This window comes from Stomoxys calcitrans, chromosome 4 (genome assembly GCF_963082655.1).
Source record: "Stomoxys calcitrans chromosome 4, idStoCalc2.1, whole genome shotgun sequence".
NCBI lineage: Eukaryota > Metazoa > Arthropoda > Insecta > Diptera > Muscidae > Stomoxys > Stomoxys calcitrans.
Window position 1 is genome coordinate 90,149,314 of NC_081555.1, and position 24,538 is coordinate 90,173,851.

A 24,538-nucleotide genomic window follows, 5' to 3' on the forward strand; every position below is an offset into this window, starting at 1 on the left:
CGAGAGGCTTAACCCGGCGACATCGGACAACAAATGCGCCTTTTATGGGCCCTAAGCCTTAAATCTAGAGATCGGTCTATATGGCAGTTATATCCCAGTCTGGACCGATCTGTGCCATATTGCAGAAGTATGTTGAGAGGCTTAACCCAACGCAGCGTCCCAAATTTCGGCGATATCGGATAATAAATTCACCTTTTATGGGCCCAAAACCTTAAATCGAGAGATCGGTCTATATGGCAGCTGTATCCTAATCTGGACCGATCTGTCTAAATGGTAGCAATATCCAAATCTGGACCGATCCATACCAAATTGCAGAAGGATGTCGAAAGGACTAACACAACTCACTGCCCCAAATTTTGGCAAAATCGGACAATAATTGCGCTTTTTATGGGAGCAAGACCTTAAATCGAGATATCGGTCTATATGGCAGCTATACCAAAATCTGAACCGATCAGTATCAAATTGAAGAAAGATGTTGAAGCTCCTAACACAACTCACTGTCCCAAATTTCAGGAAAATCGGATCATAGATGTGGCTTTTATGGTCCTAAGACTCTAAATCGGGGGATAGGTCTATATGGGGGCTATTTCAGGATATAGTCCGATGTTGCCCATCTTCGATCTTAACCTGCTTATGGACAAAACGAGAATCTGTGCAAAATTTCAGCTCAATATCTTTATTTTTAAAGACTGTAGCGTGATTTCAACAGACAGAAGGACGGACATGGCTAGATCGTCTTCGATTTTTACGCTGATCAAGAACATATATACTATATAGGGTCGGAAATGGATATTCCGATGTGTTGCAAATGGAATGACATAATGAGTACACCCCCATCCTTCGATGGTGGGTATAAAAAAAAAAATAAAATTTTGTTTTTTAGACGAGCATATAAAATAATTCTATTATTTTGATATCTAAAGACCTTGTACGACACTTCTACATTTTGTAGTTGAAGATGGGATTTTACAACTAACGATATAGTGCAAAACGTAAATGAAAATGGACAATCTATGGTGGTGTACGTTAGTTTACTGCAGAGAATTAATAACTAAAAAAAATTTGTGCTTTTTATTCAGTTAAATTTTAAAAAATTAAATTCTGTGATGTCTGCGCTTTAAATAGAATTTATCTTAATTTAGACATATTTAGACACCTCGTCAAACCAATGCAGAATCGTCTTTTGAATTGCACTTATTTTCAAACCAGTTGCATTATCGAGCTTCTCGACAATTTATGTTCATATGTATTTTGTACTAGATATACAATAACTATAACATCAAATCACCATGGGAGCACAATTGAGGCCACAATACACTATATATGGTTGCAAAAATAAGAATACATTTAATACTAAATCTTAACTGGTTATTCCGAACAGAAAAAGAACAAGTGAAATCGTGCTAAGTTCGGCCGGGCCGAATCTCTAGAACCCTCCACCAACAGAGACCTTTCATTCATGTCCAATAGGTCTTCAAATTCTGTTCGAATTGTACTTCAAAGACCCTTGAATTGATGTACATATTGTTTGGTAACCCCCAGATACTTAGTCTCTAATTTGAATATGCCATTCGTATTCTAATCTCAAGACTTTTCATTTGAACCTCATAATGTCCCAATCAGCCATCATGTCAATTTGGCGGTTTGTGGTGGGGTCGCATAGACATCGGGTGAAATTTTACCGTCAGATTTGTACACTGCCGCCAAATGTCTTCCTGTTGATGCCTATATTGTCCCAATCCGTTACAGTCCATATACATTTTTCATCAAATTTTCAGAAGTTATAGCAAACATTTTTACTGTTTGTTGTTTCGAATAATTGAAGTTAATTAACTGATCCCCAATATGCAAATACCGAGGATGACTGCGAGTATAAAACTGCTGTCATAAGGCCAAACTAATTCGGTGTGTGCACACAAACCAGACTGTGTGCATTAATGGAGTCTATACCCCAAGTTAACTTTTACTATGGCTAAAAAGAAAATCTTTACTGTGGCCGGTAGCGTATTTTTGAATTTCATGGCTTTAATTGAATATTCTAATGCATAGTGTTTGCTTGTTTGAAGTTGTATTGGCAGTTGTGGCATCATTGGCTTCTTTGACCCAAGCCGATATGGTAGAGAAGTCCTTGATGCAGGATCTTGCCAACCATTTTAAGCGACTTGGTGCTACCACTCTATGTGCTGTTGATAAATTCGATGGTGCTGATGTTCCCAGCAAGGTAGACAAGGTCATCGAAGTAGGCGTGGGTAATTTAAGGCAATTTCTGGGTAAAGTCTTATCCGGTGAGGAATACATTAAACAATCGATACTTAGTGTCAAGACAGCCGCAATAGATATGGGTGGAACCCATTCAAAATGTGCAAACGTCTCTACCGATTATATTGCCAGCAATACTCCAGTTAATGGTTCGGAATTATTTGCCACTGGCAAAGTACAGCTGAAAGTCAGTGAAAATTTATCATGCGTTGTGCAAAAGGGAGATGATGCAGCTCTTGATAAGGTTCCATACTTTTATGCCAAGATCATCAACAATATTGCGGCCGACGAAAGTGATAATCAGGTTAATAAGTTGATCAGACACGAAACGACATTGGCCAGTGATTTGGGAGGTTTAGCTTCCTGTTAAATCGTCGGAGAAGGAAGACATTTCTGTTTTTCATTTTGTTAAGATTACACCAATAAAAATAAAGAAAAAGTATGTTACTAGCACACTTTATATACATGGGCTGCTATATATTTTTCTGCCCTAGTAATGAAAACACAAATACTTTGTCGTCCTAATGCTAGTTCCATACGCCTTTTTATACCGCCATAGGATGGGGGTATACTAATCTAGTCATTCCATTTATAACACATCGAAATAGTTATCTGCGACCCCATAAAGTATATATATTCTGAATCGTCTCGACATTCTGAGACATATATTCTGAATCGTCTCGACATTCTGATTCGATCTAGCCATGTCCGTTCATCCGTCCGTCTGTCGAAATCACGATAGCGGTCGAACACGTAAAAAAGAAGAAATTTGAGAGTAGAGCACGATGCAGATATTTTTTCAGGGCTAAGTGCGTGGGTGGCCGCCTCACCCTAAAAACCCCTCAAACCGGACATATTTGTGGATTATCACAATAAGGGGCTCAACTCTGATATCTGTCTTATGGCCAAGTGTTTCAGGTATGCCTCACCTAAACTCCCCCTAAACCACACATATATACCGACTACAGCAGTATGAAGCTCAAATGTAATTTTGGAAGTAGAGTATGAATCTGATATCCACTTTTCATGCTCTACTTTTGGAAGATAGTATGAATCTGATATCCACTTACCATTTTCGGGGTATGTCAGTATAGGGGTCAGATAAAATAAGAAAGTGGGAGAAGGCGCAGCGGAGCGGGCCCTGTCCATCTAGTTCCATATATATTCGATGGTGCCAGAAGACGTTTACATTTCAAATTACTAATTTGAGACTTACGAGACAGGTTCGAAACCATTGAAAAGGCAAAATAACGTTGTTTTGATTCTGGAAGACTGACCCACAGAATGAATGTTATTGGATTTTCCATATGTGAAATGTAATTAAACTATTGTAGCACCTTATCATGCATTCATGTGTACCTTAAAATTGGAATCAAAAAGCCAGTACCGCAATCAATAAATTCTCCTTAAATTTAATTTTCTATTTTCTAACAGACACGACCATTTGTTTTAAATTTCGATTGCTGATTGATTATTATTTTACTATATAGATGACTGTCCGAATATATTTTTTAAAGAATTCTTTTTTTAAACTTAGTATCTAAACCTAAAAAAACTAGTGACTTAAAGACGCTCATATTTGTAAGGCTACTTTGCGTCTTTAACTAAGGAATAATTTTGTCTTGTCCCTAGGCGAATTTCTACGATATTTTGACCTTCATTTTAGATTTTTGTCTTTAATAAAAAAACGCAAAGTTAAGGATCTATTAACCTACTATTTGAAATAAAAGATCCTCAATACCAATGAAAATATCTTTCACCAATAGAAATATTTCCTTAACAACATGGAAAGTTGATCATTTTCAATTAAAGTTTGCTTATCATTGGCACGAATTTTGAAAAATGAAAGAAATTCAGTATACGTGGCTCAAGCAGAACAGTCGCCACGTGATCAGTTTTGCCAAAGAAATAGGAGATCATTTGCTTCGAAATGCTTTTTCCGTGAACAATTTACATTGGATTTGACTTGTCTTTGAAGACTCATAAGGCCGATTGTTATTTATTTCGGGCTCATACACGTAGATTCATGATTCTTCACCTGTGACGATCCTTTAAACGTTTTTTGAAGCACCGCGATCGTATTTTTTTAACATTTCTTTGCACCAATCGACAAGAGTCTGTTTTTGAGCGGTTGTCAAATTGTGCGAACGTTTTTGTCCGTATTTGGAGGACCTTCTGGAATTCGTCTCCAAGTGAGCGTTGATCCCGAATTAATTCATTAAACCAGTTTTCCATAGTGCTATAGGATGGTGCTTCATCGCCATACAAAGAAAGTTGTGGTCAATGTCGAAAGTTATGAACAAGTAAAAGCCCGTAAAGTTCGGTCGAACCGATTATAATATGCCCTCCACCATGAATAGGTTCTTTGACTGATTTTACAAATGTATAGAAGCTTTATATGGATATGGATTGTACTTGTCATGATAGAAGTCATAAAAAATATTGTACTACGTTCAAAATTAAATCCACATCATGTATTAATTGCGCTTTCTAGAAGCTGAAGAAGTCAATTCGGGCGATCGGTTTATAGTTATAAACTGCCTTATATCATACTTAGCCTGAATTTTTGAAATTGAAACCAAACTCTATGGCCAAAATTTCAGCTAAATCGGATTATAATTGCTCCCTGTAAATGCTCAAGAAGTCTAATAGTTGGATCGGTATATAAGGGAGCTGTATCACGTTATGAAATCACTTCTTTTCATTTCAAGTTTTTTAACTGTTAGGGCAAAGATCATTAAATTACACGATTTTTGTTTGTTTCTTTTTCGAGACGAGCTCAATGGTATGGCAAATTTACAATTCCAGCCGAACTACATTAATAGAGAGTATATGTGCAGAATTTCAAGCAGTTAGCTTAATTCCTTCGAAAGTTACCGTGCTTTCTATGGAGGAGAGTAGGAAAATTATTTCATGCAAGTGTTCACGAGTTAATCCCATTTTTTTGCCAATTTAATTTTTTTAAGATATTTTAAGCAACACAAATGATGGTCGTACTTCAAAAATCCCTGAAAATATCAAACTTTCAAATGTAAATGTCAGATTGCATCACCGCTTAGTGGTGACTAGGCCATAACGTTATCTACCAGCCGTACAGACCACATAAATCCTGAGATTCGATAATGGTTGATAACTTGCTAGGATCACCATTTCTTCACAATCCCATGGCAGCCGGTTGTACGCAGCGGATTGACCCGATGGAACTTTCATCGGCAAGGGCTGCCGCCTCAGTGTACGTGTTCGTCTTTTTTCGTCATGGGAGAGGTACATCCCGGAGTGCCTTCTCCGTATGCTTCTGGTCCGTGCCGGGATTGAAAAGAACCCCGGACCCTGGTTCTGTTCCGTTTGCCAGAACCGCCTTCATCATCGGTCAGTGTCGGTGAGGTGTAACCGGTGCTTGGAGTGGGTACATTTCCGTTCTTGCTCTGGCCTAACCTCGCTACGGGAGTATAGTCATACTGGCTATGTCGCTAGGTGCTGTGCGAACATAGCCAGCAGTGGGTCACAAGCGGACTATGTGACCCCCCCGACCTCTCCCGTACGGCAATTTATGCAACGACAGCACCCTAGCCCTACTATTGCCAGGCCAGTGTCGGGAAATGTATCGTTCTTGCAGTTAAACTGCAATGGACTGCGAGGCAAGATTGATGAGATTGTAGATTTTATGAGTCGGAAGAGCATATCGGTCGCAGCGATCCAGGAGACAAAGCTGACTAACACCTGCAGCTTGCACAGTTGTCACGGCAACAATGTGCTACGTAAGGATCGCTCAAGGAATGGAGGTGGGGGATTGGCCTTCGTTATACACCATTCCGTGCAGTATAGACCTACATGGAATGTATGGGGGTAGCAGTCAGGTCTGGTACTGCCGAGATAGAGATATACAACGTGTATATACCGCCGGTTGGTAGCTGTGTCCCGATTAATGGCCAGGCCTACAGCCCCGACATAAGTGGGTTGCTATCTGGCCATAGTCGTCTGGTTCTGGGGGATTTTAATGCACATCACTCGTCATGGCATTCTCCCCTAGGTAACGACCAGCGTGGCATAGCTTTGGCAGAGCAGATAGATAGCTCCACGTTTTGCACGGTGAATGAGGATGCCCCCTCGCCAGACATCTCAATCGCATCCCCTGATCTCCTGAGTGACGTATCCTGGCAAGCCGTCATCTCTTTGGGGTCAGACCACCTCCCCATAATCCTCACCATCGACCGACCACCCGACTTCATAACCTCTGAGCGCCGGACGTTCATCAATTACAAGAAGGCCAATTGGACTGGCTTCAGAGAGTATACCAATCGCCGCTTCAATGAACTGCCACCCCCCTCTGATGTGCTTGTGGCCGAGAGGAAATTCCGAGACATCATCAACGCAGCAGCCGCTCGCTTTATACCAGCCGGTCGAATACCGCAAATGCGACCCAATTTCCCGGCGCAAGCAGTGGTACTCGCAGACGAGCGTGATGGGATTCGTGCTATGGACCCCGCTAACCCCAGAATCAGCGAGCTGAATCTGGAAATAAACAGGGTAGTCAACGAACATAAGCGGAATTTGTGGCTGGAACACTTGGAGCAATGTAACTTAGGCACCGGTGCAGGCAAATTGTGGGCCACTGTTACATCTCTCTCGAACCCCGGTAGACGGGACGACAGGACCTCAGTCACTTTTGGCGAGTTAACCGTGACTGATCCGAAGAGATGCGCCAGGTTGTTCAACCGTCAATTTATTGTGCATCCCGAGAGAGACAGGGCAAGGAGGAGAGCCATTCGCCGTATTCGTGGTCTCCGAGCCGATGAACAGCCATCACAATTTACCGTGGGCGAAGTTACGAATGTCATCCGTGGCGCCAAACCTTCCAAGGCGTTGGGCCCCGACGAAATCTCTACATTGATGCTGAAGAATCTGGATTTACCTGGAGTTGAGTACCTTACCACAGTCCTTAACCTGTCATTGAACACTCTTATAGTTCCCGATGTCTGGAAAATGGGCAGAGTGATCCCGCTACTGAAGCCTGGTAAGGACCCGAGTTTGGGGGAGTCGTACAGACCGATCTCCCTTCTCTCACCAGTGGCTAAGACGCTTGAGGCATTACTCCTCCCGAGCCTCGTAGGAGAATTTCCATTCGCCGAGCATCAACACGGATTTCGGAGACTGCACAGCACAACAACAGCTTTGCATGCCATCACCACACACATTTGCCGTGGCTTCAATCAACCCAGGCCATGTGACAGGACGGTCCTCGTGGCACTGGACCTATCGAAGGCATTCGACACGGTCAGCCATGCCAAATTATTTGAGGACATCGCCAACACGTCCCTCCAGCTAGGCCTGAAACGTTGGGTCGCGAATTATCTGTGTGGCCGCCAGTCATTTGTGGAATTTAGGGATAAGAAGTCAAAACACCGTAGAGTGAAACAGGGAGTTCCCCAAGGTGGGGTGATATCTCCGGCTCTGTTTAACCTCTACCTATCCTCCATCCCACCTCCTCCAGATGGCATAGAGATCGTATCATATGCGGACGACTGTACGATCATGGCATCAGGCCCCCACCCATTGATGACATCTGCGATAGGTTGAACGTCTACCTCAACGAGCTTGCCTCATATTTCGCTGCAAGAAATCTGAAGATATCCGCCACCAAATCTTCAGCCACACTGTTCACTACAAATACGCGTGAGGTGAATTCTGAGCTGACTGTGATGGTCGATGGAGAAATGATTCCGACCATCAAGTGTCCCAAAATACTTGGCGTCACATTTGACAGCTCTTACACTTTCTCCCCACATGCCACTGCAATCTGCAATAAAGTCAAAAGTAGAAACAAGGTCCTCAAGTCACTCGCTGGCAGCACTTGGGGTGCAGACAAAGAAACCTTGTTGACCACGTACAAAGCAATTGGCCGGTCTGTGGTAAGTTATGCAGCGCCAGTGTGGTCACGTCAACTTTGTGACACGCAGTGGAATAATATTCAGATCTGTCAGAATGCCGCCCTCCGAACTGCGACAGGCTGTCTCCTTAGTTCTCATGTGGACCACCTCCATCAGGAGACAAAGATCCTACCAGTGCGAAGACATAACTACATGCTGTCTAAGCAATACCTTCTGGGCTGTTATCGCAGAATTCATCCAAATCATCATCTTGTGGATAGATACCCACCGCCCAGAAGCCTTAAGGTAGATCTACACGATCTAGAGCGTGAGGTCCAGCGCTACAAGAGAGAACCTCTAGATCAAGCAGCATATCAAGCGGGTCTGAACAACATTCATGCAGACACGGTAGCAGACGCGTTAATTGGCTACCGGGTGAATGTAGTCCTTGGAGAACGACCACCACCCATTGCACCCGAAGAAATCGACCTCCCCCGGCAAACCAGAGTGGTTCTGGCTCAATTACGTTCCGGCAGATGCAGCCGCCTCAATTCCCACAGAGCTAGGATTGATGCCGACGTGCAAGATGTATGTCCCGATTGTTACCAGGGACCGCACGATACACGTCACCTGTTTAACTGCCCGGTCAGACCCACTCGACTCAGACCCAGATCCCTGTGGACGCACCCCATCTTAGTCGCGGAGTTCCTGGGTCTTGACACTCAACAGAATCAAGCAGACGAAAGATAGTACACAATAAACTGCTACAACAACAACAACAACAACCATTTCTTCAGATTGGCGAGTTCTTTCAGCCTGAGCACTATTGTGGTGGCACAGTTTTTTATATATGCCTCAATAGTCCTTCCAAGCCTGTCTGCGGTGTCGACTTATTCGTTCCGTTATTCAGGTTCAGGGCAAACTTTAAACTTTCTCGAACATACTATTACATGTCCTCTTATCCACAGCCTTCCACTATACCAATGCTGAAATGTCTGTAACGGGTTCAAGATGGACGTTTACATCAAATATATCGTCTTTGGATTATTTACCCATTTCCTACAGGACTAGAAAATTTATTTGCAATGGCATCTGTTTGCTGCATACAAAACTTCTATGAAATATTCTTCACAGATAAAATTTCAATAAAAATTTTACTAAGACAAAACTTGACTGCAATTTCCTACCTTCCAGAGTTTAATTTCATCCAGCTCGAATTTAAAAATCTTCTCCTCCCATTCATTTAAGAAAATGTTATATATATTTTTGCCAAATGTGTTGTCAATTGAAAATTTTAACAATTTAATGAAAAATATGTCGCATTCGTTATTGTTAATAATGACGGTTGTTAATTTGGAAATAAATATTGTGTGTAACATGTCCCACACTTAACTTTCTCAATCAAAATTCGAAATTAAAATTAAATCGAATTTTCTCAAGTTACGGTAAAAAAAACAGGTTGTTATGTCCGAATCGCTTTTCAGGCAATTCGAACAGATGGTGATTTTTAAGGCAGGAAGTATTGATTTTGTCTTTTTACAGAATGCAAATTAGCATGATATCGAAAATTTTGAATCTTGGTGTGAAAAAAAGGGGAGAAAAGAAAATGGAATTACATATAAATGAGTGGATTTCTTCGAAATGTCATTCAAACCTGATTTGGAGTTCAGAGTTAAAGATTTTCACTTCTGCAACAGAACAACAGAATGTTTGATTACAAGATTTTTCATACTGCTGCAGGTAACTGCAAAAATATAAATATAAATATTTCTTTATTTTATTTCTTATCATCCTTTTTTAAATTCTCAGTGTGGCTGCTGTTTATCTCTGCTTCATCGCTGAACACTTCACAGGCTGCTAGAGTAGTAACTACAGAGGTGCCCACACCCCCACCTGCATTTTTGGTAGATACATCACCCCCCTCACTTCCCGATCAGCCATCCATAGAAGCCCGTCCACCATGGCTGGTTGGCCCAGGATCACCACCTTCGCCTGTTATTAACCCTCCCAACTTAAATAAGTCCCTTATGCTGCAACTTGCATCGAATACCGAGAAAATGGGAGCAACCTTAATCTGCCTAGCCGATCAGACCAATGATTCTGCTGTTGTAAGCAGATTAAATCAAATTTTTGATTCTAGTTCGGCCTATGTAAAGGAAATGTATCGCCTACCTCTAAGTGATCAGGGGAAGATAGACATTGGAAATGTTGTGGCCCTCAATACTTTAGTTTATCTTCGTGGCGTTCACGAGAAGTGTGCCAATCTAACAAATCCCTACACACCAGCCAATACACCGGCTGCTGGCAAGAATTTTGCAGAGCTGGGTAACCTATTTCAAACAATTGGTACAACTATGGATTGTCTTATATTGAAAATAGATCCTAAAATCATTCCTCAAGTTCCTGTAGCCGTCGGCAATGCATTTCAAGCAATAGCAAATGATCCAAGAACTTCAGTTATGGATATTTTATTGCAACATGAGGCAGCATTGGCATCGACTTTGCTGAAGATGTCCAGAATTTGTCTGGGCTAGACAAGAATGAAGAAGGTATCGAAGGAGAAGATTGAAATATCGAAATTATGAAGTTCAAGAAATGGTAAAGCAAATAAATAAAAAATCATTGAGTTCGAAATAATTAAAAAAAATTAAGCTGTTTTTAAAGAAGGAAGCAACAAGTCGAAGATCATGAAGTTCATTGCTTTCATTTAAAATTAGAATAGCAAATAACTCTTAAAAAAGTTGGGCAAGACTGTGATGTTATTGAAAAGTTTACCTAATTTAGTGGATCGCAATTTCTTGATTGCCAAGTCTGATTCCACTCGTGTTGCCAAATGTATCAATTTGCCAAACAAAAAATCGCAATAACTTTGAACATTCACAGAGGATTAGGTAAGGCTTAAGCGGCAGTCTGATATGGGACTTATTTAGACGTTTTAGTCCCTATTTGGAAAAGGAGAAGGAAAATGCCTTCTAGTTCCTACCGTTGACCCATCCAGATCGCTTTAAAAAGCCCAAAAACTTGCGAATGTTCTCATCTGCTAACTCAGACAGAGAACTACGAACCTAAAATGGAACTAATATAACGAAGATCATAGAAGCTGTGGTCATCCAACACTTCCTAGTCGCATATCCTTCCGCTTAGATCTTCCGATACAAAGGTAACATCTAAAGGGTGATTTTTTTGAGGTTAGGATTTTCATGCATTAGTATTTGACAGATCACGTGGGATTTCAGACATGGTGTCAAAGAGAAAGATGCTCAGTATGCTTTGACATTTCATCATGAATAGACTTACTAACGAGCAACGCTTGCAAATCATTGAATTTTATTACCAAAATCAGTGTTCGGTTCGAAATGTGTTCATTCACTGTAACGTTGCGTCCAACAGCATCTTTGAAAAAATACGGTCCAATGATTCCACCAGCGTACAAACCACACCAAACAGTGCATTTTTCGGGATGCATGGGCAGTTCTTGAACGGCTTCTGGTTGCTCTTCACTCCAAATGCGGCAATTTTGCTTATTTACGTAGCCATTCAACCAGAAATGAGCCTCATCGCTGAACGGTGAATGAACACATTTCGAACCGAACACTGATTTTGGTAATAAAATTCAATGATTTGCAAGCGTTGCTCGTTAGTAAGTCTATTCATGATGAAATGTCAAAGCATAATGAGCATCTTTCTCTTTGACACCATGTCTGAAATCCCACGTGATCTGTCAAATACTAATGCATGAAAATCCTAACCTCAAAAAAATCACCCTTTATTACCTCCTGCCTGTTCCTGGTAATAATGGTCGGCTTATTTCCGTTATTACAAATCGCCAGATTGAATCTTTTAGTACATAGCTCCAGATAATGATATATTCACAATTTAAATGGACTCTTAAACTACCGGGGTCCACGGGGGCCTTCAAAGTTGATCACCTCGACCCTACAGAATTTTGTTCGGGCTGCTGCGGATTATAAGGGAGCTATATCTAAACATGTACCGAATTTTCCAATTTATAGCAAGTTGCTATATTTAAATCTCGATAATAGTTAAAGTGTACAAAATTACCTTTCAAACAATGTTTATTATGGCTTGTTTGACTGTTGGCCACGAATTATGGGTTGTGAACGCTCCAGGATTATGTAGCCTACTCCACCGCTTTGCCGGTCGTAGAATAGTAGAATAGTTGACTGTCTGATTATATATAAGTGAGGTAAAGCAAAAGTCGGAAGGCGCCCGTTATATGATATCCTAAACCTACCCTTCACGCAAAAAAAGCAGCCAGTATGTTGAGCAACTTGTTCAAGCGCGGATGATTAAATCGGAAAGTGATAATTCATAAAGTTTCGTCTTAAGTGCAAAATGCTGATATGACAAAAATCATTAAAGCAGTGGACAATTGGCGGCACAAGAAAACACAACGACAATTTTTAAGGCATCTACATACATTTACGCGATAAAGAATTGTGCGATGCTTGATATGCAGCCCTGTGGCGCCTATATTCCGAACTTCGCCTCCATGGTTGCGCTTATGCTGAAGGAGCTCGGCATACTGAAGGAGGACCAGTGCAATTCTGGATGTTATGGATCCGGAGTAGAGTGAAGAGGATCTTCGACTACCTGGCACCGGTACCGACTGGATTTCGGGCATTTATGATCCGTTTTCCTGGGTGGGATGAAAGGAGGGCGAATGCTGTGTTTAAGGAGGACGAGACCTCAATCTTCACTGAAGGCTCCAAGATGGAGTCAGGGACTGGTTTGGAGGTCTTCTCCGACGTACTCAATATAAGCATGTCTCTGAGACTGCCGGATGAGTGTACGGTCTTTCAGCCAAAGGTCTGTGCCATTACAGTGGCCGCAAGAAAAATTCTGGTATGGGATTTACCGCCCTCAAAACTCAGGTTTTATGTGGACAGTATAGCAGATCTCATGGCCCTGGGGACGAGGATGGTGAGGTCGAAGTGCGTGGCAGATTACTTGGAGTCCCTAAATAGGCTCCGAATCCAGGATGTGAGGCTGACATGGGTTCCGGGACATTAAGGGGATACCAGAAATTGAGGGTGAGGATGAATGCGCCAGGAGGGGACCGGTCTTGCTTACGTGCCATTTGTCGGGCTACTGAGCATAGTAGAAGAGATGGCCAGAGCGGTGTCGGAGGCAAGACGTTACTCGGCAGTTGGTTGCCGGACTGCTAGGGCGCTCTGGCTTGTCATCGATTGGAGGAGGACGAAGGAGTTACTGGCGTTCGATAAGTACCTTAACGTGGGTCTCAACCGGACACTGTGCCATAATACCGCACAATGACTTCTATAAAGCGTTTCACACCCGCTTCCCGCATTCCTTCTCTTTTTATACCCACCACTAAGGATGGGGTATACTTATATATTTTGGATCGTATATATATTCTGGATCTTCTCGAAATTCTGATTCTAACTAGCCATGTCAGTCCGTCCGTCCGTCTGTCGAAGTCACGATAGCTGTCGAACGCGTAGAGCTAGCCGCTTGAACAGATACTTTATATTGATGTAGGTCGTTGGGGATCGCAAATGGGCCATATCGGTTTAGATTTGGATATAGCTCCCATATAAACCGTTCTCCCGATTTGAATTCTTGAGCCCCTGGAAGCCTCAATTTTAATCCGATTTGGCTGAAATTTTGCGTATAGTATTCTGTTATGACTTCCAACAACGGAGCCAAATACGGTCTAAATCGACCTATAACCTGATATAGCTGCCATATAAACCGATCTCCCGATTCGACCTGGAAGCCGCTTTTTTTGTCCGATTTGGCTGAAATTTTGCACGTAGTGTTCTATTTTGAGTTCCAACAACTGTGCTAAGTAAGGTGTTCTGTTATGACTCCCGTTTCAAATCGGTCAAGAACATCATATGGCTCCCCTATAATCCGATCTCCCGATTTGAATTCTTGAGCTCTTACAAGACGCGATTTTTATCCGATTTGGCTGAAATTTTGCATATAGTGTTCTATTATGACTCTCAACAACTGCACCAAGATTTGGCCCGGCCGAACTTAGCACGATTTTTCTTGTTTATCTATTCGCATATAACCTCTGGATGTGGTGCGAGGTCTGACATCTTCTTTCTCTTCTAATTCTGTATTGGGTATGACAATGGGCCAAACTGGGCTCGCCTATTGTGGGCAACCCATTCTACCTTACCTAACCTAAATATAATTGTTTATCATAAAATGGAAATAAATCTGAACAAGTTTTAATAACCAATTTATAATTAGAAAATATTTGAGATTAATTTTTGCCAGAGCATTAAATTGAACTTGCCATCCTTTTCAATATGCACAGTCTATTTTAAAAATAAAAATAATATACCTGTTTTCTATATCAATGAAAAAGGTATTGCCGGGGTAAAAACATTAAAATTGTCACAAATTCGTGCAAGAATTTATCGAAAGAAGACATATACTTTCATCGTCAACAAAGTCCAACGTTTCTCACAAAGACGTGTACTCTTCGAAAATTTACATTATGTGACACGAATTATATTATTGCGTATACCTTGCACTTACACTTAGATCCCTATGTCGTTCGTTCCTTCGGGACCTTGTTGTGGTTATGGAGTAAGGTTTGGGTGATGGATAAAATTTCCTGACTATGTGAATATAAAGGATCCAAAAAAGAAATATACACGATTAAATCATAATCGGACAAAGGAATCGAGGATTAGGCGTTAATGGGTTAAGGTGTCAAAATCGGGAAAGGGAAACGAGGATTAGGAATTGTGAGTACAGCCTTAGAACCTATCGCACAGTGCGCGGTTATGACTCCCGAAGAGTATTCAGTGACCGCGTGCTGAAGGCAAACAGTTTGTTTGTCCTTTTTATACCCTCCATCATAGGATGGGGGTATACTAATTTCGTCATTCTGTTTGAAACTCCTCGAAATATTTGTCCAAGACCCCATAAAGTATATTTTCTTGATCGTCATGATATTTTAAGTCAATCTAGCCATGTCCGTTCGTCTGCCTTTCGAAATCTAGCTAACTTTCGAGGGAGTAAAGCTATCCGCTTGAAATTTTGCACAAATACTTATTATTAGTGTAGGTCGGTTTGGATTGTAAATGGGTCATATCAGTCCATCTTTTGATATAGCTACCATATAAACCGATCTGGGATCTTGACTTCTTGAGCTACTAGAGGACGCAACTCTTATCTGATTTGGCTGAAATTTTGCATGAGATGTTTTATTATAGTTTTTAACAACTGTGCCAGGTATAATTTAAATCGGTCGATAACATGACATAGCTGTCATATACAATTTGGCTGAAATTTTGCACGTGGTGTTTCGTTATGTCGTCCAACAACTGTGCCAAGTACGGTGTAAATCGGTTCATAACCTGATATAGCTGCCATATAAACTGATCTTGGATCTTGACTTCCTGGCACATTAGAGGGAGCAATACCTATCCCATTTAGCTGAAACTTTGCATGAGGTGTTTTGTTATGACTTCCATAAACTGTGCCAGATATGGCTCAAATCGGTTCATAACCTGATATAGCTGTCATATAAACCGATCTTGGATCTTAACTTCTTGAGCCTCAAGAGGGCGTAATTATTATCCGATTTGGCTGAAATTTTGTACAACGCCTTCTCCCATGACTTTTAATATTAATAATAATATTATTATATTTAAATATATTTGTCGAATATGGTCTGAATCAGTCTTCGGCCTGCTACAGCTCCCTTGTAAACCGATGTCCCTATTTTACTTTTTGAGCCCCTAAATTGCCCAATTCTTATTCGCTCAATTCAATTAGCATAGCAATTATTTTATTTTATCCTTTGTTTGTCTAAAGAGGTGGAGGTGGTGGAGGGTATATAAGATTCGGCCCGGCCGAATTTAACACGCTTTTACTTGTTCGGTCTGGGATCTTGAATTTTAGATCCTCTAGAGGGCGCAATTATTATTCGATCTGATTGAAATTTTTTGTAACGTGCTTTGTTTTGCCTTCTAACAACTAGGTAAATCGGTTCATCATCATCAATAGCCATTAATTAATATATGGGTAATGGCTAACGATCGTTTAGATGTTCAAACATTTTAAAGTGTTTCCTTCAAAGGTAAAACAAGTAAAAAGGCGTTAAGTTCGGCAGGGCCGAACTTTGGATACCCACCACCTCGGGTATATATGTAAACCACCTTTCGTCATAATTCGGTGAAAAATGCATACCTTATGCCCCATAGCAGCTATATCGAAATATGTTCCGATTTGGACCAAATACTAATAAGTACAAGTCATTGTTCAATTGCGTATAACAAAATATTGGTCTTTTTAGTAGCTATATCTAAAAATAAACCGATCTGAACCATATACGACACGAATGTCGAAAAGCCTACCATAAGTCAATGTATCAAATTTCAGTGAAATCGGATTATAAATGTGCCTTTTATATGGCCAGGACTTTAAATTGAGATTTCGGTCTATATGGCAGCTATATCCAAATCTGGACCGATCTGAACCAAATATCAAGGGGCTAAACTTAACTCACTAATGAGCCCAGAACGTTAAACCAAGAGTTCGGTCTATATGGCGGCTATATCCAGATCTGGACCGATCTGAACCAAATAGCAAGGGGCTAAACTTAACTCACTGTCCCAAATTTCGGCGACATAGGTCAATAAATGCGCCTTTTATTGGCGCAAAACCTTAAATCGAGAGATCGGTCTATATGGCAGCTATATCCAAATCTGGACCGATCTGGGCCAAATTGAAGAAGGATGTCGAAGGGCCTAACAGAACTTACTGTCCCAAATTTCAGCAAAATCGGATAATAAATGTGGCTTTTATGGGCCTAAGAACCTAAATCAGCGGATCGGTCTATATAGGGGCTATATCAACATATAGTCCGATATAGTCCATCTTCGATCTTAACCTGCTTATGGACAGAAAGGGAATCTGAGTAAAGTTTCAGCTCAATATCTCTATTTTCAAAGACTGTAGCGTGATTTCAACAGACAGACGTACGGAAATGGCTAGATCGTCTTAGATTTGTAAGTTGATCAAGAATATATATATATACTTTATAGGGTCGGAAATGGATATTTCGATGTGTTGCAAACGGAACGACAAAATGAATATACCCCCAGCCTTCGGTGGAGGGTATAAAATGTTTAAAATTAAATCAGTAGACAATATTTGTTGATATCAGTAAACTTATTTTCCTGGTTGTATATGGGAGCTATAGGTATATCTGAAATGATTTTATTTTTAATCAATAGCTTGCATCCTTGGTCCAAAAAAGTACCAATTTTACCACAATCGGATAAATAATGCAACTGTAACTTGATCACAAAAAAACCATTGACAGGTGAACAGACACACAGGATAACATACCTATTTCGAATCAAGAAGTGATTCTTACTCGATCGGTATAGCTCTTCTCCTTCTTGAAGTTACAAACAAACGAACAAAATTTGATAGCCTGGTATCACAGTGCTGGTGTATGGTATAAAAAAAGCGAAATAATTAATTAAGACTCTTTATCATCTAGTTTGTCATTTGAATGCAAATGAATGCATTTGATTTCAAGTCTTTCAATTTTTATTTATCTCGGAAATGCTATTTAAACTAATTTGAAGAGGGTAGACCGATTGTGTGGTTTGCGCATTTGCAGTGACTATAACACAGTGTATACAGCAATGGCTAATAAGTTCTTCGGTGCAACAGGTGTTTAGTAAAAATTAAATTTTAGATTCTTGAACGAAACTTAAAACGTGATTTCTTTTTGTTTAATAAAGTTTCGTTGTGGTTGTTGGTCACTTTGGTCCATGTAAGTCATGGTGAGTTGGTGGAGAAATCCCTGCTACAAGCTGTGGCCACCAACAACCAACGCCTGGGCAGAGCAGCACAATGTGTAGCCGATTTGTTTGAAGATGCTGAAGTACAAACCAAATGTAATACTGTGGTCGAAGGAGGCATAGGATTTTTGAGAGGTTATAAGGGCAAAACTCTGACCGATGAAGGGTACATAAATTTGGCAAATCTGGTCATCATGACTGCTGTGACCAACATGCAAGGCGTTCACCCTAAATGTGCAAGTGCTGGTGATTCCTACACTGTCAGCAATACACCATCATCGGGAGCTAATTTGTCCAAGACTGGTGGAGTTTTCGTACGCATTGGTGATGTGTGCGATTGTTTGATCAAAAAAGGCGATAATGATCTATTGGCTAAAGTTCCAGCTTTCTATGCCAAGATCATTGAAGGACTTGCTTCGGATACTGGCGCTGATCTTGTGGATGTTCTCTACAAACATGAGTCTACCTTGGCAAATGATTTGGCCAGTTTGTCTGGTGATTGTAAATAGGACAAGGATTGAAAGTAGTTCAAAGAAAGAGGACCTGGTAGGATCCTTCAGAAACTACCAGCCTCTCTTGGAATTAATAAAATAATATAATTCTAAAAGTATTGTTTCGTTCAAAAGAAGCAAGCGAATGAAATTTTGAAACAAAAATTATTTTAATTTGATGGTAGTATTAATAACTCAGCTATAACAAAGAGCGTTGAATCATAGGTTAGCTTAACTGCTGTACCTCAATTTATGGCTTTGGTTCAAGAAAAGCTCCAATATCCTTAAAAACAGTTTTGATGGTGGCTATTAGTATCGATGGTGGCCCCATGCAGCATAGGTTAGTATGAAGCTTAATGTATGCTTCAGTTCGAATCCCTGCGAGAACATAAAATAAAATGTTTAGCTATGGCTACCCCTGATATACGTGGCCACAAGGCCATAAAACGGAGAACCATACGCTGAACATGACTTGAATGATATGAAACAAGTAAAAGCGTGCTAAGTTCGGCTGGGCCAAATCTTAGGAACCCATCACCATTGATTCTGCTAAAAATTTGTGCAAAATAAATTTAGTTGAAGGGCATAATTTTATTCTACATACCAAACTTCTGTTAAAACAGCAAAAATTAAAGATTCTAGGAACAGAACAAGAATGATCGAGAGACCGGTTTACATGGGAGCTATATCAGGTTATAAACTGATTTGGACCGTATTTGGTACGTTTTTTGGAAGTCGTAACAGAACACCTCATGCATAATTTCAGCCAAATCGGACAGAATTACGGCTTGTGAAGACTCAAGAAGTCAAATCGGGAGATCGGTTTATATGGATGCTATATCAACTTATAGATTCGTATACCCCCATTCTATGGTGGTGGGTAAAAAAAGTTCCCCTGCATGTGTTCACCTCATTTGGGGGATTTTTTTTTCCAAAATGTGGACTTTTGCGATAGTTTATTCCGATCTGAATCGGTTTAAAAGTTAATCAAAAATCGAGAGGAGAGAATGTGAAGTTTTGTAATACGTTTATTTAAAACTAGCCGAATCGGACCCACTCCGCTGCGCCTTCTTTAGCTCTCTAATATCTTTATAGGGTAGGGACACTTCGCCCTGAATGTGGGTATCGAATTTTTGCCATTGTAGTCTAGGACGCCGAACGCGTTCGAATCCTGGCGAGAACATCGAACAAAGCGGTGTTTATTCCCTCTTAATGTTGGCGACATTTGCGAATTACAATGCCATGCATGATCATTTAAAAAATTTTCTCCAAAGAGGTGTCACACTGCGGGACGTCGTTCGGACTCGGCTATAAAAAAGGTCTCTTATCATTGACTTAAGATTTGAGTCGGACAGCACTCATTGAGAGAATTTGAACCTTTTCGGTTCCTTGTGGTAATGTTCTTCCTTAGGAGAAAGTTCTCATTGGAGGATGAATGGCTCCTCAGACATTTTAACTCAAATATGGATATCAAATTCGTGCTGCACTTCCAAATCCCTTTAATTTGAGCCCCATATTGCCATGGCCGGTAAATATGAACCGTTTGGAGGGTCTTTTGGGGCTGGGGAGGCCACCGGCACTTTGCACTGAAAATATATATGAAATTCTTTCTTTATTCCCAACGAAAATGAAGTTAAGTTTAGGGGACGCTTTAGGACGTACACCAAAATACTTGGCTCCAAATTTGGATAGCAAATTCGTTTTCTACTCTCAAATACCTTTCATTTGAGTCCCATATTGTCATAATGGGTCAAATAACCCATTTGCAGGAAAAGTGTCACCTGGACTGGGTACCCGCTAGGTACTTGAACCCAAATTTTAAAACCACATTCGTGTTATGGTCTCCAACACTTTTAATTTGATATCCTTGTTGTGCCCATCGGACCACTTTCGGATATGGGTGGCGTTTTTGCGGTAAAGAGGAGGGTCCGCCTCCACCCGATATGTAGAAATTATATAGCCCATGTTTTCTTCCAGACAAACGTTCACAATCTATGACAATGTTAAGAAAATCGGTTCAGCCAAGTATCATATAGTCATAATGAGCGGTGGCATGACCCCCTATACTTCGATGTGATTTTGTATGCCAGATTCGAAATCTACTCCCGAATACCTTTCATTTGAGCCACATATTGAAATGAACGTCCTATATGTCTGTTTGGGGCAGTTTTGGGGTTGGGGCAGCCCGATGGGTACATAGACTCAAAAGTTTAATACCATATTCGTAATCTACTCTCCAAAACCTTTCATTTGATACCTACATTGTCCCGATCGGTCCACTTTTGATTTTGGGTTGTGTTTTTGGCATAAGGGGGAGCGTTCGTCACCCTTTCCGATACCGAAAAATGTTTCCTTCCATACCAACCAACATAATATGCGAAAATTTCGAGAAAATCGGTTCTGCCGTTTTTCAATCTATACGTAACAAACAAACCGAGTCCCATATATCCGTGATTGGCTAATGTGCCCATTATGGGCGTTTTTGTGGGGGTGGGGTGGCCCCCTATACTTCGACATGAATTTGTATGCCAGATTCGTTATCTACTCCCGCATATTTTTCATTTGGTACCCATATTGTCCTTATCGGCCCACTTTTGATTTTGGGTGGAATTTTTGGAGTAACGGTGGAAGGTCCGACCCCTTCCGTTATCAATAAATTAAAAGCCTATTCCTACTTCCTGACCATATTCATAATCTACTCCCGAATACCGATTACCATTTGAGTCCCATATTGTCATGATCGTCCAATAAACCTATTTTAAGGGGCTTTGCGGCTGGGCGGGCCCCCAGGTATATGGACCCTATTTTTATTATGAAATTCGTACTCTACTCTTTCATTTGTATCCCATATCCGTGATTGGCTAATGTGCTCATTTTGGGCGTTTTTGTGGGGGTGGGGTGACCCCCTATACTTCGACAAGAATTTGTAGGCCAGATTCGTTATCTACTCCCGCATATTTTTCATTTGGTATCCATATTGTCCTTATCGGTCCACTTTTGATTTTGGGTGGTGTTTTTGGGGTAACGGTGGAGGGTTCGCCCTCTTCCGTTATCAATAAATTATGAAGCCTATTCCTACTTCCTGACCATATCCGTAATCTACTCCCGAATACCTTTCATTTGAGTCCCATATTGTCATGATCGTCAAATAAACCTATTTTAAGGGGTTTTGGGGTTGGGGCGGCCCCCCTGGTACTTGGACCCCATTTTTATTATGAAATTCGTACTTTACTCTTGAATACCTTTCATTTGAGTCACATATTGTCCCGATCGGTCCACTTTTATTTTTGGGTAGTACTTTTGGGGTAAGGGGGAGGGTCCGCCACCCCCTTCCGATATCAACAAATTACATAGCCTATGTTTCCTTTCAGACCAACCTACACAATCTGTCAAAATTTCAAGGTAATCGGTTCTGCCGTTTTTCAGTCTATACGGAACAAACAAACCGAGTCCCATATATCCGTGATTGGCTAATGTGCCCAGTTTGGGCGTTTTTGTGGGGGTGGGGTGACCCCCTATACTTCGACATGAATTTGTATGCCAGATTCGTTATCTACGTCCGCATACTTTTCATTTGGTATCCATCTATTGCAATTCAAATATCCTTTTATCCTTGGTAATTGGGCGGTGAAACTGAAATAGCTCTTGATTTGACTTTCCAATAAACATTGGGAGTTTAAGTCATCTCTCTTTTTTATGGGAAAGGCCCACCCAACAAAATTAAATAACAGATTAAATAATACCGCAGCTTTAGCTTAGCCAAGAAGATTAAGTCTTCATTCCAGAAGTAATTGATAGCCTGATGCCAGTCAGCGGGTCTAGATAATATTTAATATGCATTTTATGTCTAAGCTAATGATGTCGAAAATCTTGTTTTGTAGCAAAACTCTGCAGAAAGCTGCTTCGACAGCTACTTCCATTGAATATTAGAGCAGTTTAAATATTTCGCATAGAATATGCTACTGAAATGGATTAATTCTTAAGCTGAAAGCCATGACGGCGGGACCATCTAAAGTAGACATGTTAATAATTGCCTCAATAAAATGATATTTTATTGCAGTTAAGCCCCTAGGTTGATAGTTCAAATGCTAATGATAGTTGGCTTTGTTTATAAAATTCTTTTAAATTTGCAAAATCTCTTCAAACTTAGTTTGAGTTTGTAGTGGGGCAAAACAGTTTTCCAATAGTTATGGCTAATAACAAAAATGTGCAAACTTTAGGTAAGGTGGAAAATGAGGTCAAAAAAAGTAAAAATGTTCCTTTCCCTTTCTTAGTATCTCTTTTGTTGATGTCCTCTTTGACATCTTTTGGCTTGGCTGAGGTAGTGGAAAAATCCCTATTGCAGGCTGTGGGTACCAACAATCAACGTCTTGGCCGAGCTGGCATGTGTTTGGCTGATCTCTATGATGGTACTGAAATTAAAACTAAAACTCTACAAGTTATCGAAGGAGGCATAGGATTTTTGAAACAATATTTGGGCAAAACTTTAACCAATGAAGGCTACATGAATCTCTCGAATTTGGTCATTATGACAGCTGTTACCAATATGCAAGGTGTTACCGATAAATGTGCCACTGCCGCTGATGCCTACAGTCCCAGCAATACTCCTGTTGTGGGTGCTGATCTCTCCAAGACTGGCAGAGTTTTTGTACGCATCGGTGATTTAGTGCAATGCATAGTGCAGAAAGGTGATAGCGCAGCTCTTGAAAAAATCCCTGTCTACTATGCCAAAATCATTGAGGGTCTTGCCTCCGATACTGGCAGCAACCTGGTTGATGTTCTTTTCCGTCATGAGACTGTTTTGGCCAATGATCTGGCCAGTGTTACCTCAGAGTGTAGGTTTTAGATGAAGTAAAAGGAAAATTTTGAAGTGTTGTCTTAGGTTGATTTGAAATATCAAAGATGTTTAAATAAACAATAAGAATTTTTAAATTATTTTTTCATGTCTCAGCATTGCTGCATTGTTAAGCATTAGCATTTTCATACCCTACACCACCACTGTGGTATTGGGTATTATAAATTTATAGATTTGTTTGCAACGCTAAGAAGTCAAAGAGAAGAATCGTTTTCTGATTTGATTTAGGTTCAAGTCGAATTTACCAAATTTGGCACGAAGTGCTTTTTGTGACGTCCCAATATGTGTGCAAAATTTTATCAGAATAGGATCAGATTTATTTATAGCTCCCATATATATCTTTCATCCGATATGGTTTTTTAAGGCTGTAGAAGGCACAATTTTAGTCCGATCTTTACCAAATTTTGCACGAATCGGATCAGATCTATGTATAGGATCGGATCAGATCTATATATAGCTTCCATATATATCTTTCATCCGATATGCTTTTTTAAAGCTGTAGTCGATACAATTTTGGTCCGATCTCTATAAAATTTTTCATGAGATGTTTCAATTGACATCCCAGTACGTTTGCAAAATTTCATAAAAATCTAATCAGATTTAGATAAAACTCCCATGTATATCTTTTATGCGTTTCGACTTTTAAGGCTGTAGAAGCCACAATTTTTGTACCATCGTAAGAAAATCCTGCAAGGTTCTATTCGATATTTCAATAGGTATGCAAAATTAAAGTCTGACTTTAGATTTGGATATAAGTGATATATATTCAACGTATTACGTATACTCGGTGGTGTAGGGTATAATATAGTCGGCTCCGTTCGACTTTTGCCTTATCTTACTGGTTTTCATCTGATATGGTCTTTTAAGACTTTAGAAGCCACAGTTTCGGTTCGTATGTCCCAGTATGTGTGCAAGATTTCATCAAAGTCGATCCAGATTGAGATATAGCTCCCATATATATCTTCATCCGATATGGTATTTTTAGGTGGTAGAAACCACAATTTTGGTCCGTTCTTCACAAAATTTATCAGGAGGTGTTTTATTTGTGGTGCCCATTACGGGTGCAAATTTTTATAAAACTTTGTCCAGATTTAGATATGGCTCCCACTTATATCTTTTACTCGATAAGGCCTTTTAAGACTGTAGTAGCCACAGTTTAGGTTCTATCGTAAGAAAATTTTAAAAAGATTCTAAATAGGTATGCCAAGTTAAAGTCCAACTAGCATTAGCCATAAGTTC

The 24,538-nt window shown here is 40.4% G+C and overlaps 3 protein-coding genes across 4 annotated transcripts in view; all 3 read left to right on the forward strand.

The window, feature by feature from the left end:
* The window catches only part of LOC106090699 (uncharacterized), a 69,146-nt gene extending 58,468 nt beyond the window's left edge, over positions 1–10,678 (forward strand). The window contains exons 1-3 of one of the 2 annotated variants that reach the window (XM_059368293.1): positions 9,499–9,571; positions 9,669–9,866; positions 9,936–10,678. In XM_059368293.1, coding sequence (XP_059224276.1) covers positions 9,833–9,866; positions 9,936–10,660 — 759 coding nt within the window. In that variant the 5' untranslated portion in view covers positions 9,499–9,571; positions 9,669–9,832 and the 3' untranslated portion in view covers positions 10,661–10,678. Of the gene's footprint in view, positions 1–9,498; positions 9,572–9,668; positions 9,867–9,935 lie in introns of those variants that run through there. The other variant, XM_013256982.2, reaches the window with a different exon arrangement.
* LOC106090705 (uncharacterized) lies at positions 1,912–2,654 on the forward strand. Its single transcript, XM_013256987.2, has 2 exons — positions 1,912–1,999; positions 2,067–2,654. Exons 1-2 carry the CDS (start codon positions 1,969–1,971, stop codon positions 2,627–2,629), a joined length of 594 nt encoding a protein of 197 aa, XP_013112441.2. The 5' UTR covers positions 1,912–1,968; the 3' UTR covers positions 2,630–2,654.
* Positions 10,679–17,766: 7,088 nt separating the features above from the next.
* LOC106090702 (uncharacterized) lies at positions 17,767–18,511 on the forward strand. The gene is made up of 2 exons (XM_013256984.2): positions 17,767–17,822; positions 17,894–18,511. Exons 1-2 carry the CDS (start codon positions 17,795–17,797, stop codon positions 18,460–18,462), a joined length of 597 nt encoding a protein of 198 aa, XP_013112438.1. The 5' UTR covers positions 17,767–17,794; the 3' UTR covers positions 18,463–18,511.
* The last annotated feature ends 6,027 nt before the right edge of the window (positions 18,512–24,538 follow it).

What these genes read in the sequence shown, in the direction of transcription:
- LOC106090702 (XM_013256984.2), top strand. Translation starts at nt 17,795, where the DNA reads ATGGCTAATAAGTTCTTCGGTGCAACAG. An exon ending in TAAGTTCTTCGGTGCAACAG is followed by an intron (nt 17,823 to 17,893) that starts GTGTTTAGTAAA and finishes TGTTTAATAAAG; the next exon opens with TTTCGTTGTGGTTGTTGGTC.
- LOC106090705 (XM_013256987.2), top strand. Translation starts at nt 1,969, where the DNA reads ATGGCTAAAAAGAAAATCTTTACTGTGGCCG. An exon ending in GAAAATCTTTACTGTGGCCG is followed by an intron (nt 2,000 to 2,066) that starts GTAGCGTATTTT and finishes GCTTGTTTGAAG; the next exon opens with TTGTATTGGCAGTTGTGGCA.